A 14,025-nucleotide genomic window follows, 5' to 3' on the forward strand; every position below is an offset into this window, starting at 1 on the left:
GAGGGTGAGTACCCTTTGGTTTCCCCAAGGTGTCTGCAGCATTGTGACGTATTTGTAGGCAGATCATTGGAAGATTGACCATAAGAGACCACATTTAGGTGTCCGCCCGGTGTCCTGCGCCGAAATTGGTGCGCAAAAGTCAGCTGCCAGTATTTTTCCATGGGATTCAGAGAGGAAAGCAAGCTTCCACGAACGATATATCAATGAAGAGATATGTGAAAAAACACCTTGAGGATTGATTCCAAACAACGTTTGCCATGTTTCGGTCGATATTATGTAGTTAATTCGGAAAAAGTTTGACGTTGTAGGTGACTGAATTTTCGGTTCGTTTCGGTAGCCAGATGCGATGTAGAAAATGGAACGATTTCTCCTACACACAGACGCTTTCAGGAAAAACTGCGCATTTGGTATGTAACTGAGAGTCTCCTCATTGAAAATATCAGAAGCTCTTCAAAGGTAAATGATTTTATTTATTTGGTTATCTGGTTTTTGGTAAATGTTGCGTGCTAAATGCTACTCAAAATGCTAAGCTTTGCATACTCACACAAATTAGTCAATTTCTATGGTTCAAAAGCATATTTTGAAAATCTGAGATGACAGTGTTGTTAAGAAAAGGCTAAGCTTGAGAGCTGACGCATTATTTTCATTTTATTTGCGAAGAAATCGTTAACGTTGCGTTATGCTAATGAGCCTGAGGCTTTAGTCACGATCCCGGATCCGGGAGGAAGTTAATAACTTTTCATGTTCAAAATTGTGCATTCTCCTCAAACAATAGCATGGTATTCTCTGTCCTTGGGCTGGGACGATAACACCACCTGCCTAGCCACAGAGATTCATTGTACATCCAAGACTCAGGAGGGGGAAAACATTAATTATACTAGCTGACTGCACATAGCACGCAAATAGAGGGCGAAGTGAAAGTGATATGGCATGGGAACACCTCTCACACACCTGTAGCCTGACAGGGAAGCCTGGGTAAAAGCATGAGTAGGGGTTTTTAAGAGCCTTCATTTTTGTGGATCCCAGCAGAACAGTATCCCAAAGGTAAAGAGTCAGGTGAAAGCAGAGTGGGAATCATCATGTTATCAAACTTCATTTCTTGCCATATATGATTTTTTTTTTTAACCTTTATTTAACCAGGCAAGTCAGTTAAGAACAATTTCGTATTTTCAATGATGGCCTGGGAACAGTGGGTTAACTGCCTGTTCAGGGGCAGAACGACAGATTTGTACCTTGTCAGCTCGGGGGTTTGAACTCGCAACCTTCAGGTTGCTAGTCCAACGCTCTAACCACTAGGCTACCCTGCCGCCCCAATTATGCATAGCTTAATGCATTACTAATACATTATATGTTGGTTTTTCTTTTCAAGTGTTTTACTGTCACTCTCTTAACCCAAAGGAAGTAGAGAGAGTTAAAAGCTCCAGCTGAAATGTCATTATCAGAAACCGCTAGAAGCTACTCTGGCAATGAAGATACCGAGTGGGAGGTGACAGCTTGACTGTCAGCTATGTTTGAATCATAGTCTGTGAACCTTGAAAAATGGTGCACGTTGGGAGTATTTGTCCTTGTGTGTTATAACATTGATTTTGTGTTGTAAAGCTCTGTGCTTTTCTTTTGTCTCACAGGTCTCAGCAACTATGTTCACTTCTGCAACTGCAGGAGAGACTGTTCATTTGATTGGCCTAAAATAAATGCCATTTGCTAATGAGATTAATGCGGACTATAAGGAACTCAATGAAGGTGCTGCTCATGATGATATCATTTACATGAATGGGATTGTGTAATAAAGCATGTGTGTAACACTGAAATGAAGGTCTCAAGTTAAACCATTCTATTGCAATGGTTTTACAAGTGTAAGGGCTATAGCATAAGGATCAGTTACTAGTTAGATTGTACAACCCAGAATGAAGGGTTTGAAAGGATAAAGTGTCTGGTTTTACTTGTAATAGAAATGTTTAAACTAATGCTTCGCTTAAAATGTAACAATAGTTGTCACAGAGTGATAAAAGGAGGGAGTGTGATGGAAGTTTCTCTGTGTGTATCAGATTAGCACAATGCTGCTTTTCTTTAACCAACTGCGAGTGGCTGATTGATTGTACATGGGAGGAATCCACACTATCACTGATAAGCAATGTGGCAGTACATCATGCTCTGGGAACCAAAAGGAGTATCTCAGTTTAAAGGTCTCAGCTTTGAGAGAAGAAGCTTTGTGAGGTATCAATCAGTCACATGCAGGAACCAACGTTAATAATGAATCATGTAAATCATGCATATATAACTTATATAAGGACTGAAAGGGAATATAAGGACTGAAAGGGAACATCCAAATACTGTGAATATCATTTCGCTAGTAATTTTAACAAACTTGCTTCCAGATCGGAACCTTGTGAAACGTGAAAGCACGTTCCAGAATGACAACACCTCACCTGATTGATCTGAAGAGAAAACCCTGCCCACCAGAGCTGTAATGTTGTCTCTGCTGCTTTTCCGCAGAGCAGCTCTTAAAAGCACAGAATTAGTGACAAAACTCAGAGCGCACAGATTTGACATCGGCAAATTTAGTTTTGATTCAAAGAAGAAGATTACATGTTTGCAAGTGGTGTTGGTATTTATTCACACGTCACATCACCTGCTTGCAAGTGTTGTTGCACTGATTCTCAAAAGAAGTTACATGTTTGCAACCACAAAACTGATTATACAGGTGCAACTCATATTTTACATGTGCAAATCATACTTTACATTCTTGTACACTTATGTCTCTATTTTCCCTTCATACACATATATTAGTAGGCTATATATAAAGACCAGATTACATTGAGAATAGTCTAATGGGTGAGAATATTATTAAGTGCTTGTCAAATTGATAATTAGAGACTGACGAAGTGTGTCCCACCTGCGCAAGAAACAGAGCAGAGCCTTTTGCCTTTCATGCAACTTTTTTCAAATCATCATGAGAGTCGCATCATCCAGCCTTAGAATGTGTTAGAAATCAAAACATACACTAAGTACGTAAAACATTAAGAACACTTTCCTAATATCGAGTTGCACCACCCCTTTTGCCCTCAGAACAGCATCAATTCATAAGGGCACGGACTCTACAAAGTGTTGAAAGCGTTCCAGAGGGATGCTGGCCCATGTTAACTCCAATGCTTCCCACAGTTGTGTCAAGTTGGCTGGATGTCTTTTGGGTGGTGGACCATTCTTCATACACACGGGAAACTGTTGAGCGCAGCATTGTAGTTCTTGACAAACCGGTGCATCTGGCACTTACTACCATACCTTGTTCAAAGGTACATATCTTTTGTCTTGCCCATTCATCCTCTGAACGGCACACATACACAATCCATGTCTCAATTGTCTGCAGTCTTAAAAATCCTCCCTTAACCATTCTCCTCCCCTTCATCTACACTGATTGAAGTGGATTTAACAAGTGACATCAATAAGGGATCATAGCTTTCAAAATAAAAGCTAATCAAATCAAACTTTATTTGTCACATGCACCGAATACAAGTGTAGACCTTACTGTGAAATGCTTACTTTACAAGCCCTTAACCAACAGTTTCACCTGGATTCACCTGGTCAGTCTACTTCATGGAAAGAGCAGGTGTTCATAATGTTTTCTATGCTCAGTGTATAGCCTAAGGTTTGTAGGTTTCTATCACAACTAAATTTGCATAAATAACTCTAAATGAAGCATATAATAGGACTTGTTTCAAATGATCCCTTTGTTTACCACTCAACACAGAATAGCCACATGTCCGGCACTCCTTTGGAAATCTTTTGGGGAAAAACGTCCTTTCTATTTTACTCAGCAATGTGAAAATGTATTATTCTTACTATAAAATTAAAATAATGCAACGAGAATTATAAGCAAAATCTTATCTGCTAAATTGACTATTTTAGCCCACATCCATATGGCATAGCCAGATCAGGGCCAAACAAAAGGATGACTCGGAATATGGTATTATTCTGTTCTGAAATAGGCTGCATTTTCTTCATGTTATGTTTATTTAGACCTGCCTAAAATAAATAATGGATTTATTGTGATGATATAGGCCATATTTAAAATGGTCTGCATCAGTGGCTTGTATTCTATGTGTGGAAGCCTGGAGATGCTAAACATGTTTATGTTAATTGACGGTCAATTATAAACTATCAAAATAGTGAACATTGCACACTCCATATACCAAAGTTTTGGCATAATACCCAATAAATTACTGGGAGTTTATGTGTGGGGTGTGCGACTCTCAATTTTGATAGCTTATTCGACGTTAGTCAGCACCTCCACACGAACACATTTTGCTGGGAGTACACCAGCTCATGTTTTTTATTCTACAATTAATGGTCAATTGCACGACAGTTACCGGCTGCCAAAATGTCATGACCGCCACAGCCCTACACCGTCCAAAAAAACCAAAAGAAAGCAGAAAAACCTTTCCACAATGCTTTACTTGAACAAAGTACATATTTATTTTACAAGGGTAGTCATCCCAACGTGACTCGAGAAAATATGGAACAGCAACAGAGATGTAGGCCTACATCCTGAAATGATGCTCTTCAAGCATTTGTGTCTGTTCCACCAAAACTTGAGGAGAGGTAAGTCAGTCACATTTTTTTTATTACATCAAACATGCAAAGAACCAACTGTCTTATTACTTTGCACTATTTAATCAAATGAATTATAATTTGCAGATAATTTAATGGCAGTTACATCAGTCGATAGAAATTGTTTGTCACTAATAAGACCCATTTAGAATTCTTTGGAAGCATTAGGCAAGACGTTATTGCTGTTGGAGAGGTATTCAGGCAGTGAGAAGGGAAATACGGGAGGATATTTTCCAGGTCAAGACGAATCAGAAGTTAATGAAAGAACGAAATCTAATTTTAGAAGAATAAACAAACGAAAAAGTATGAATAATGAGGAGTAAATTGACAAAATAATTACATTTTTTCACTTCCTTAGATGTGATTTACATGATTTGAATTAGCCTTTTTCACAGGAGGTTTATTCAGTAGCCTAGGGCGCTATGTTTCTGAACACTGAGCGCAAAATTAAATATACAGAATGGATATGGCCCTCTGTAACGTGAAAGAGAATTATGTATAGCCTAAGTATAAGGAGATATTCTCTACTTAGGGGAGAGTGGTGTAAGTTGTGCCATTTTTTTACATTCAGCCTCATTCCATCAAGGGACATACAGTATAGTATTCTTTCTAACAAATATCTATATATATATATTTCAGGATGTTGTGTATCCCTGGAAATAATCAGAATTCATGTAAATATTGAAAGCCTAGTTTGTCCCAAAAAAGTGATCTCTTGGTACAACTTACATTGGGTATGGGGTAAGTTGAGCTGCGGGACAAACTTAGCTGCACATTTCTGTACTGAATTAAATATTACCACTACCTTTTTAAAACCATGTCTATCTTTATTTTCCAAACACAATTCAACACAATCACAAGCACTTTTTGTCTTTGAATCATTTGAAGCATTTTTAACATAGGCCATGCCCTGTTATTACCTCATGTCCCAGCGATAATGCCTTGCATTATGACTGGCAAGAAAACACTTACCCAAAATGTAAACATTTTGACTATATTAGCCCATACAGCTACAAGGATGAACTTCATGCTAGGTTTAGGACCTCATATTGAAACTCATAAAGACCCCAACTGATGTATAGAACAATCTTAAAATGATCTACTTTGGTTCAAATACAAGCATCATGAAACCTCTAACACATATTCATTTGACTTGGTGAAAATCATTTTTGGGGACCTGACTTGCGTCCCACTTTTTCCTGGTTTCTTCCTTCACAGCAGCGTTTCCCAAATTCGGTCCCCGGGACCCCAAGGGGTGCATGTTTTTTGTTTTTTTGTTGCCTGAACACTACATGGCTAATTAAAATGATCATAATATGATGATTAGTTGATTATTTGAATCAGCTGTGTAGTGCTAGGGAATTTTTAAAAAGTGCACCCCTTGGGGTCCCGAGGACCGAGTTTAGGAAACCCTTCTTCACAGATTCCATGAAATGATGACCGCTTCCTAAGTATTTGGCCAAATTATACATTTTGTGTATGGTTTCTTAGAAACAAGGATGCCTTAACTAACCCCTTTGGCTCAACTAACCCCACACCCCTACCATTTCTTTCTGAACTCAAATGTTCAAGTCATGCAGAATACATCTTCATAACATGCGATGATGAACACCTTTTCATCCATAATCCCAATTTAGCCAAACATTTTGGCCAAAAACAGTACAGTGGTGAGATATTATTATTGGCCCATTTTCATTCATGGAATGTCGATCCAGGCAGCTCATTGGTCAACGTGTGCCATCGCTCCACCTTTGTGCCCTTGTTCTTCAGACAGTCTATCCAATGCTGGAGAGTTTCTCCTTGCGAGTGACAGCCTAAGGACACGCCTCCTAGAAGATGTAGACAGAAAAATGAAGTTACAAAACAATCTGTGTCGCACTGGATGGCTTTCCAGGCAACCTATATAATAGTAGCACTGTGCGGATCAATCCATTTATGCGTTCCAAGTTATTAACTTTCCAGTCAGCATCAGATTATTTATAATGGGGTTAGCTGATAAACACTTATCCAGGAGTTGAGATTTCTGGCAGGTGACTGCAATGTAGTCGACCTGGAACGCGACCATTGAATACCTCTCGTTGTTGCCCTACAAGTCTTGGGCCGGGATTCAATAAAAGGGACTGTAAAGTTCTGCTGTCTTACTGGTAAAAAGTATTAACTTGTATAAATGTATAAATGAGCTATCTTTATGGGTCTTTATTGCTGAACATCTTTGGTCTAACTGCGCATGTCTGGCAGTGCGTGCTGGAACTTAGGTTAAAATATATTTAATGATGTTAGGTTATCAGCATATCGCCACATTTCCCCCCTTAAACTTCTTAGGGATAGGGTCTAGTTTCCTGAATTTCCGCCTGACTGACGTGCCCAAAGTAAACTGCCTGTTACTCAGGCCCCAGAAGCCAGGATATGCATATAATTGATAGCATTGTATAGAAAACACTTTGAACTGTTAAAATAATGTTTGAGTCTATAACAGAACTTATATGGCAGGCAAAAATCACAAGAAAACCCAACTGGAATTTTTTTTATAGCTCCCAGACTCTTATAATGAAACCTATTGTTTCTATGTAAATCCGTCTCCCAGATTGCAATACCTATGGCTTCCACTAGATGTCAGCAGTCTTTATTCAAAGTTTCAGGCTTGGTGAATTTGGAGTTTTGGTGAGAAGAGCACCGGAACAATATCAGTCTTTTGGCGCGCGAGGGAGAGGGCACACATACTAATTTTCCATTTCTATTGAATAGAAACGTTGTTGGACTTGTTTGGAAGAAGTTTAGCGGTAGCTTTTTGGACTCCTTTGTCTGCATGTTGAACAAGTGGATTACTGAAATCGATGGCGCCAACTAAACTGACTTTTTAGGATATAAAGAAGGCTTTTATCTAACAAAATGACAATTCGTGTTGTAGCTGGGACCCTTGGGATTGCAAACAGAGGAAGATCTTCAAAAGTAAGTGATTTATTTAATCGCTATTTGGGAATTTATGAAGCCTGTGCTGGTTGAAAAATATGTTGATGTGGGGCGCCGTCCCTCAGACAATTGCATGGTATGCTTTCGCCGTAAAGCCTATTCGAAATCAGACAACATATTCAGATTAACAATAATGTAAGCTTTTAAATTATATAAGACACTTGAATGTTTAATATTACAATTATTTATTTGAATTGCGCACCCTCCAATTTCACCAGATGTTGTCAGCTGGTGTCCTGCTTGTTGGATGCGTATCCCTAAGAAGTTTTTAAGCAAGACGGCTGATCCAATAATAACTAGGTTCACATAGAGTATATAAACAAACAACATACCGTGTATACAGTGGGGCAAAAACGTATTTAGTCAGCCACCAATTGTGCAAGTTCTCCCACTGAAAAAGATGAGAGAGGCCTGTAATGTTCATCATAGGTACACTTCAACTATGACAGACAAAATGAGAAAAAAAATCCAGAAAATCCCGTTGTAGGATTTCTAATGAATTTATTTGCAAATTATGGTGGAAAATAAGTATTTGGTCAATATCAAAAGTTTATCTCAATACTTTGTCATATACCCTTTGTTGGCAATGACAGAGGTCAAACATTTTCTGTAAGTCTTCACAAGGTTTTCACACACTGTTGCTGGTATTTTGGCCCATTCCTCCATGCAGATCTCCTCTAGAGCAGTGATGTTTTGGGGCTGTTGCTGGGCAACACAGACTTTCAACTCCCTCCAAATATTTTCTATGGGGTTGAAATCTGGAGACTGGCTAGGCCACTCCAGGACCTTGAAATGCTTCTTACGAAGCCACTCCTTCGTTGCCCGGGCGGTGTGTTTGGGATCATTGTCATGCTGAAAGACCCAGCCACGTTTCATCTTCAATGCCCTTGCTGATGGAAGGAGGTTTTCACTCAAAATCTCATGATACATGGCCCCATTCATTCTTTCCTTTACATGGATCAGTCGTCCTGGTCCCTTTGCAGAAAAACAGCCCCAAAGCATGTTTCCACCCCCATGCTTCACAGGAGGTATGGTGTTTGGATGCAACTCAGCATTCTTTGTCCTCCAAACACGACGAGTTGAGTTTTTACCAAAAAGTTATATTTTGGTTTCATCTGACCATATGACATTCTCCCAATCTTCTTCTGGATCATCCAAATGCTCTCTAGCAAACTTCAGACGGGCCTGGACATGAACTGGCTTAAGCAGGGGGACACGTCTGGCACTGCAGGATTTGAGTCCCTGGCGGCGTAGTGTGTTACTGATGGTAGGCTTTGTTACTTTGTACCAGCTCTCTGCAGGTCATTCACTAGGTCCCCCCGTGTGGTTCTGAGATTTTTGCTCACAGTTCTTGTGATCATTTTGACCCCATGGGTGAGATCTTGCGTAGAGCCCCAGATCGAGGGAGATTATCAGTGGTCTTGTATGTCTTCCATTTCCTAATAATTGCTCCCACAGTTGATTTCTTCAAACCAAGCTGCTTACCTATTGCAGATTCAGTCTTCCCAGCCTGGTGCAGGTCTACAATTTTGTTTCTGGTGTCCTTTGACAGCTCTTTGGTCTTGGCCATAGTGGAGTTTGGAGTGTGACTGTTTGAGGTTGTGGACAGGTGTTTTTTATACTGATAACAAGTTCAAACAGGTGCCATTAATACAGGTAACGAGTGGAGGACAGAGGGGCCTCTTAAAGAAGAAGTTACAGGTCTGTGAGAGCCAGAAATCTTGTTTGTTTGAAGGTGACCAAATACTTATTCTCCACCATAATTTGCAAATAAATTCATAAAAAATCCTACAATGTGATTTTCTGGATTTTTTTCTCTCATTTTGTCTGTCATAGTTGAAGTGTACCTATGATGAAAATTACAGGCCTCTCTCATCTTTTTAAGTGGGAGAACATGCACAATTGGTGGCTGACTAAATACTTTTTTGCTCCACTGTAACTACAGTTGAAGTCGGAAGTTTATATACACCTTAGCCAAGTACATTTCAACTCAGTTTTTCACAATTCCTGACATTTAATCCTAGTAAAAATGTCCTGTCTTAGGTCAGTTAGGATCACCACTTTATTTTAAGAATGTGAAATGTCAGAATAATAGTATTGAGAATGATTTATTTCAGCTTTTCTTTCTTTCTTCACATTCCCAGTGGGTCAGAAGTTTACATACACTCAATTGGTATTTGGTAGCATTGCCTCTAAATTGGGTCAAATGTTTCAGGTAGCCTACATCAAGCTTCCCACAAGTTGGGTGAATTTCGGCCCATTCCTCCATGACTGAGCTGGTGGAACTGAATCAGGTTTGTATGTAGGCTTCCTTGCTCGCACACGCTTTTTCAGTTCTTGTTGGTTCCACTTTTCTGGGCTCCGTTATTTACTTAACAAATAAGGAATACTCAAAATGTGCACTTATAAATCATAACAATTTTAATCCAAATACAGCTGTAGACAGAAGTCAAAGATCAAACATCAAACATACAACTGATGTCTCTCCTGAGTTCTGCAAAATAGGAAAAGTCCAAGTTGCTTTTACTATGCTTGTAGTCAACCCCTAACGATGTAACTACCTACGTCAATACCTTCTACTCATGAGACCAAGCCCATTGCACATACAGTTTTACAAACTTGCAGGAGAGACAATAGTTCCAGTGTTTTCTAATGGCTCAGCAGTAATTTTCCACTCCCCAAGATGATTTATAGTGGCATGTCTGACTAGTCTCTTATCTCTTTCACTCTCCTGCAGGGTTCTGTGTCTATGAATCTCTTTTAGCCTTGAGGCACTTTCTCACAGACACCCTATTTCGACTACAATAACTCACACATCTCTCAGACCGCTTCTTATAAGAAGCAGAGACTAGAAAAGAGCTGTGGAACAACATTAAACCTTATAATGAATATATATATTACTAATATACAGTCCAGGATCCTATAAATATAGTGGGGGAGGGGTCTTATAGCCCTTCCCCTTCTATTAATACAACATAAGCATAATCAATTATTATAATACATAAAACATTCTGCCCCATATTGCTCATTCCCTAACTAAAAGGTTAACTTGGTTGCAGGCTTCACAATGCTTCCGGACCGGTAGGAGCTTGTCCTGGATCACACTTTTCTGAGGCATAGCTGATCAGTGTTAGACTGGGACCAGAGAGTTCAAAGGTAGCACCAGTTACCAGTAGGGATTAACATGGGTAACCGGGATCCCGGGAAGCTGATTAAAACAGTATGATCATTACACAGGTGCACCTTGTACTGGGGAAATGAACGGCCACTCTAAAATGTGTAGTATTGTCACACAACAATGCCACAGATGTCTCAGGTTTTGTGGGAGCGTGCAATTGGCATGCTGATTGCAAGAATGTCAAACAGAGCTGTTGCCACATAATTAAATTTTAATTTCTCTACCATATGCCCCCTCCATGTCTTTTTAGAGAATTTGGTGGTGGTGGTAGTGGTGGTGGTGGTGGTGGTGGTGGTAGTGGTGGTGGTGGGTGATTTCCTGTAATTGAACTGTCATTCAGTAAAATATTTGAAATTGTTGCATGTTGCATTTATATTTTTGTAAAGTATATTTCCACTCTTCATCTCCCCATTATTCATGAGCTATCTGTATAATCATAAATTCGATATTCTGTCATTCGTTGAAGGAGGTTATCTAGCAAGCTTAGCATCTTTGGTCAATTGACTTTTGCCTGCACTCTGTTCGTCCTGACCGCGTTGCAAGTGTTGGGGGTACCGTCTTGTCGAGTCCTCATGCTATGTTTGTACGACAAATGACTATGATGTGAAGCGCTTACTTTGGATGACTCAGGTTTTCCACTCTTTCTCTCCATCAGTTTTCAAGCGAACCTTGTAGCCAATCTGCAGAGCACAAGGTGGTCTGGTAGAGTACCTCCTGTTGTACGTTTTCTCATAGGCGCGTTTGGCTTTGGCATCATTGTGCTTTAGAGTGGCCAGGTTTGGCCATGCTGGCTTCAGGTTTTGTTCAGCTCCTAAACTGTCCTGTGGAGTCTCCTTCCCATAAGGAGTCTGGTTGGACTTTCTCGTGTTTGTTCCTTTGCAGTGTCCCCCTGTAGATCATTAGTGCGAGCAGTGAATAGTTCTGTTTGAGGATGAATTTGCTTGGGGTTTTTATGGACTTGACGTTGTGTGTTTGAAGTCGTACTTGGCTGTGAAATCTCAAAGTTGCTGTGGTTTAGAATGTGGGCCAGTATCTGTCACCATTTCTTCAGGTATTCTGAACCTTGCGAAGATGCTTTGAAGTTTTCAGATGACATGCCTCACTCGTTGTCTTTGTGAAGTTCAAGATCTTGAGCCACCAAGAGTAGTAGTCTATGAAGACTAGGAACGTTTTCCCCTTGAACTTGCTGAGGTCTGCTGCCAACTTCACAAATTTACCTTTCAGCAGGACAATAACCTAAAACACAAGGCCAAATATACTTGCTTACCAAAACAACATTGAATGTTCCTGAGTCACCAAGTTACAGTTTTGACTTAAATCGGCTTGAAAATCTATGGCTGTCTAGCAATGATCAACAACTAACTTCATATAGCTTAAATAATTTTTTAAAGAATAATGAGCAAATATTGTACAATCCAGGTGTGCAAAGCTCTTAGAGACAAACCCAGAAAGACTCAGCTGATTACAGCTGTAATCACTGCCAAATTATAAATTCCTTAGACATTTTGAGTGGTCTGAGTACAGTGTGATATTGTGAATAATACTGTATCTAGGACAGATAAGGGAATCAATCCAAAACAATATTTCACACAACAATGCTGTTGACTCAGGAGAGTGATATTTCTGTATTTAATTTTCAATAACATTTACTAGAATTTCAAAAAACACAATTTCACTTTGCCATTTTTATTTATTTAACCTTTCTTTAACTAGGCAAGTCGGGGATTTGAACTTGCAACCTTTCGGTTACTAGTCCAACACTCTAACCACTAGGCTACCCTGCCGCCCCCATAAAGGGCTATTATATCTAGATTGGTGAATTCAGCCTGTAACACAACAAAATGTGGAATATCAAGGGGTATGAATAATTTCAGAAGGCACTGTATGATCCTTTCCATAGCCTGGACATCTGCTTCCAACCTTGTATCATCCATCTCTGGTTTGGGGTGCCTAGAAAAGGCATCGGCGATGATGAGGTTCTTCCGTTCTTCCCTCAATGGGGTTGAACTTCATCAAGTCAAATCAGCGGCCACTGACATCAAAGGGGCGCATTGTATAGGTCTTTGTTGTTTATCAATGTCACCAGCGGTTTGTGATCTGTGATCAAGCGATAGTTCTCCAACCCTCACAAATGCTAGTAAATCTTTGCTGATGCCCACAAGCCTGTGAGTCACTCATTCTCGATCTCTTTTTGGCGTTACTGTGTGTACGTGAGCAGAAAGCTACAGGCTTAAGGGTGCCGTCGTGTTCTTGTACCCCACCCAAGCCGTAGCTGCTTGCATCTGTGCTTACCACTGTTGAAGAACTGGAGAAATTGCACTGATGAGATCAGTGCTTTGACCAGTGGTGGAAAAAGTACCCAATTATCATACTTGAGTAAAAGTAAAGATACCTTAATAGAAAATGATACAAGTCTAAAGTCTTTGGTTTTAATTGTAATTGCTAAAATATACTTAAGCAACAAAAGTAAAAGTTCAAATAACAAAGAAAATCCTTAAATCAAGCAAACCAGATGGCACAATTTTCTTGTTTTTTACATTTACGGATAGCCAGGGGCACACTCTTTTCTTTAGGAATGTAGTGAAGTAAAAGTAAAAGTTGTCAAAAATGTAAACAATAAAGTAAAGTACAGATACCCCCAAAAACTACTTAAGTAGTACTTTAAAGTATTTTTACTTAAGTACTTTACACCACTGTGCCTTTGAATGAACTACGGCCTTAGTTAAGAAAATGAAGAAACTGGCCCAATTGGGCAGCCAGGCCGCCCACAACTAGAATCCCACTTGTGACTGTGGGTGGCACAGTCGCCAACTCACCAATAAAATCGTTGGATTTCCCTAGGTCGTAGTCCCAGACGGTGACCTCCAGGGTTTTGGTGGACAGCTCCGTGAAGGAGATCTCATAGAAGAACTCCTGCAGAGAGCCAGGGGATGGATGGCGGGTCAAAAGGCAATCATTAACGAGAGATAGAGAGATATAGAGAGAAAAAAACATAGAAACACACTGTTGAACAGCATTTCTTAAATTTCCTTATGAGAATGGTAACAGATTCAGTTTCTCATTGTTGGTCCTGTGGCAGCCAGTGTGTTTGCTGAATTTCACTCCAGTTTAGCCAATTTAAATTGACAGCATACAGTACTTCACTGTATTGTCATTGATCCTACATCCTAGGACCTATGCAATTGTGTTCAAAATGTGTGTAGCTGCATTAAATACATGATATACAACAAAAGTATATGGACACCTGCTCGTCGAATATCTCATTCCAAAAT

At 39.7% G+C, this 14,025-nt stretch overlaps 1 protein-coding gene across 5 annotated transcripts in view; it reads right to left on the bottom strand.

Moving 5' to 3' along the window:
* Window positions 1-5,411: 5,411 nt before the first annotated feature.
* The window catches only part of LOC135504746 (double C2-like domain-containing protein alpha), an 88,904-nt gene continuing 80,290 nt past the window's right edge, over window positions 5,412-14,025 (bottom strand). For 2 of the 5 annotated variants that reach the window (XM_064923584.1, XM_064923586.1), the window contains 2 exons: window positions 13,570-13,666; window positions 5,412-6,434 (listed from right to left, as the gene is read on the bottom strand). In XM_064923584.1, coding sequence (XP_064779656.1) covers window positions 6,298-6,434; window positions 13,570-13,666 — 234 coding nt within the window. In that variant the 3' untranslated portion in view covers window positions 5,412-6,297. Of the gene's footprint in view, window positions 6,435-12,207; window positions 13,059-13,569; window positions 13,667-14,025 lie in introns of those variants that run through there. The other 3 variants (XM_064923588.1, XM_064923585.1, XM_064923587.1) reach the window with 2 other exon arrangements.

Source organism: Oncorhynchus masou, chromosome 18 (assembly GCF_036934945.1).
Source record: "Oncorhynchus masou masou isolate Uvic2021 chromosome 18, UVic_Omas_1.1, whole genome shotgun sequence".
Lineage (NCBI taxonomy): Eukaryota > Metazoa > Chordata > Actinopteri > Salmoniformes > Salmonidae > Oncorhynchus > Oncorhynchus masou.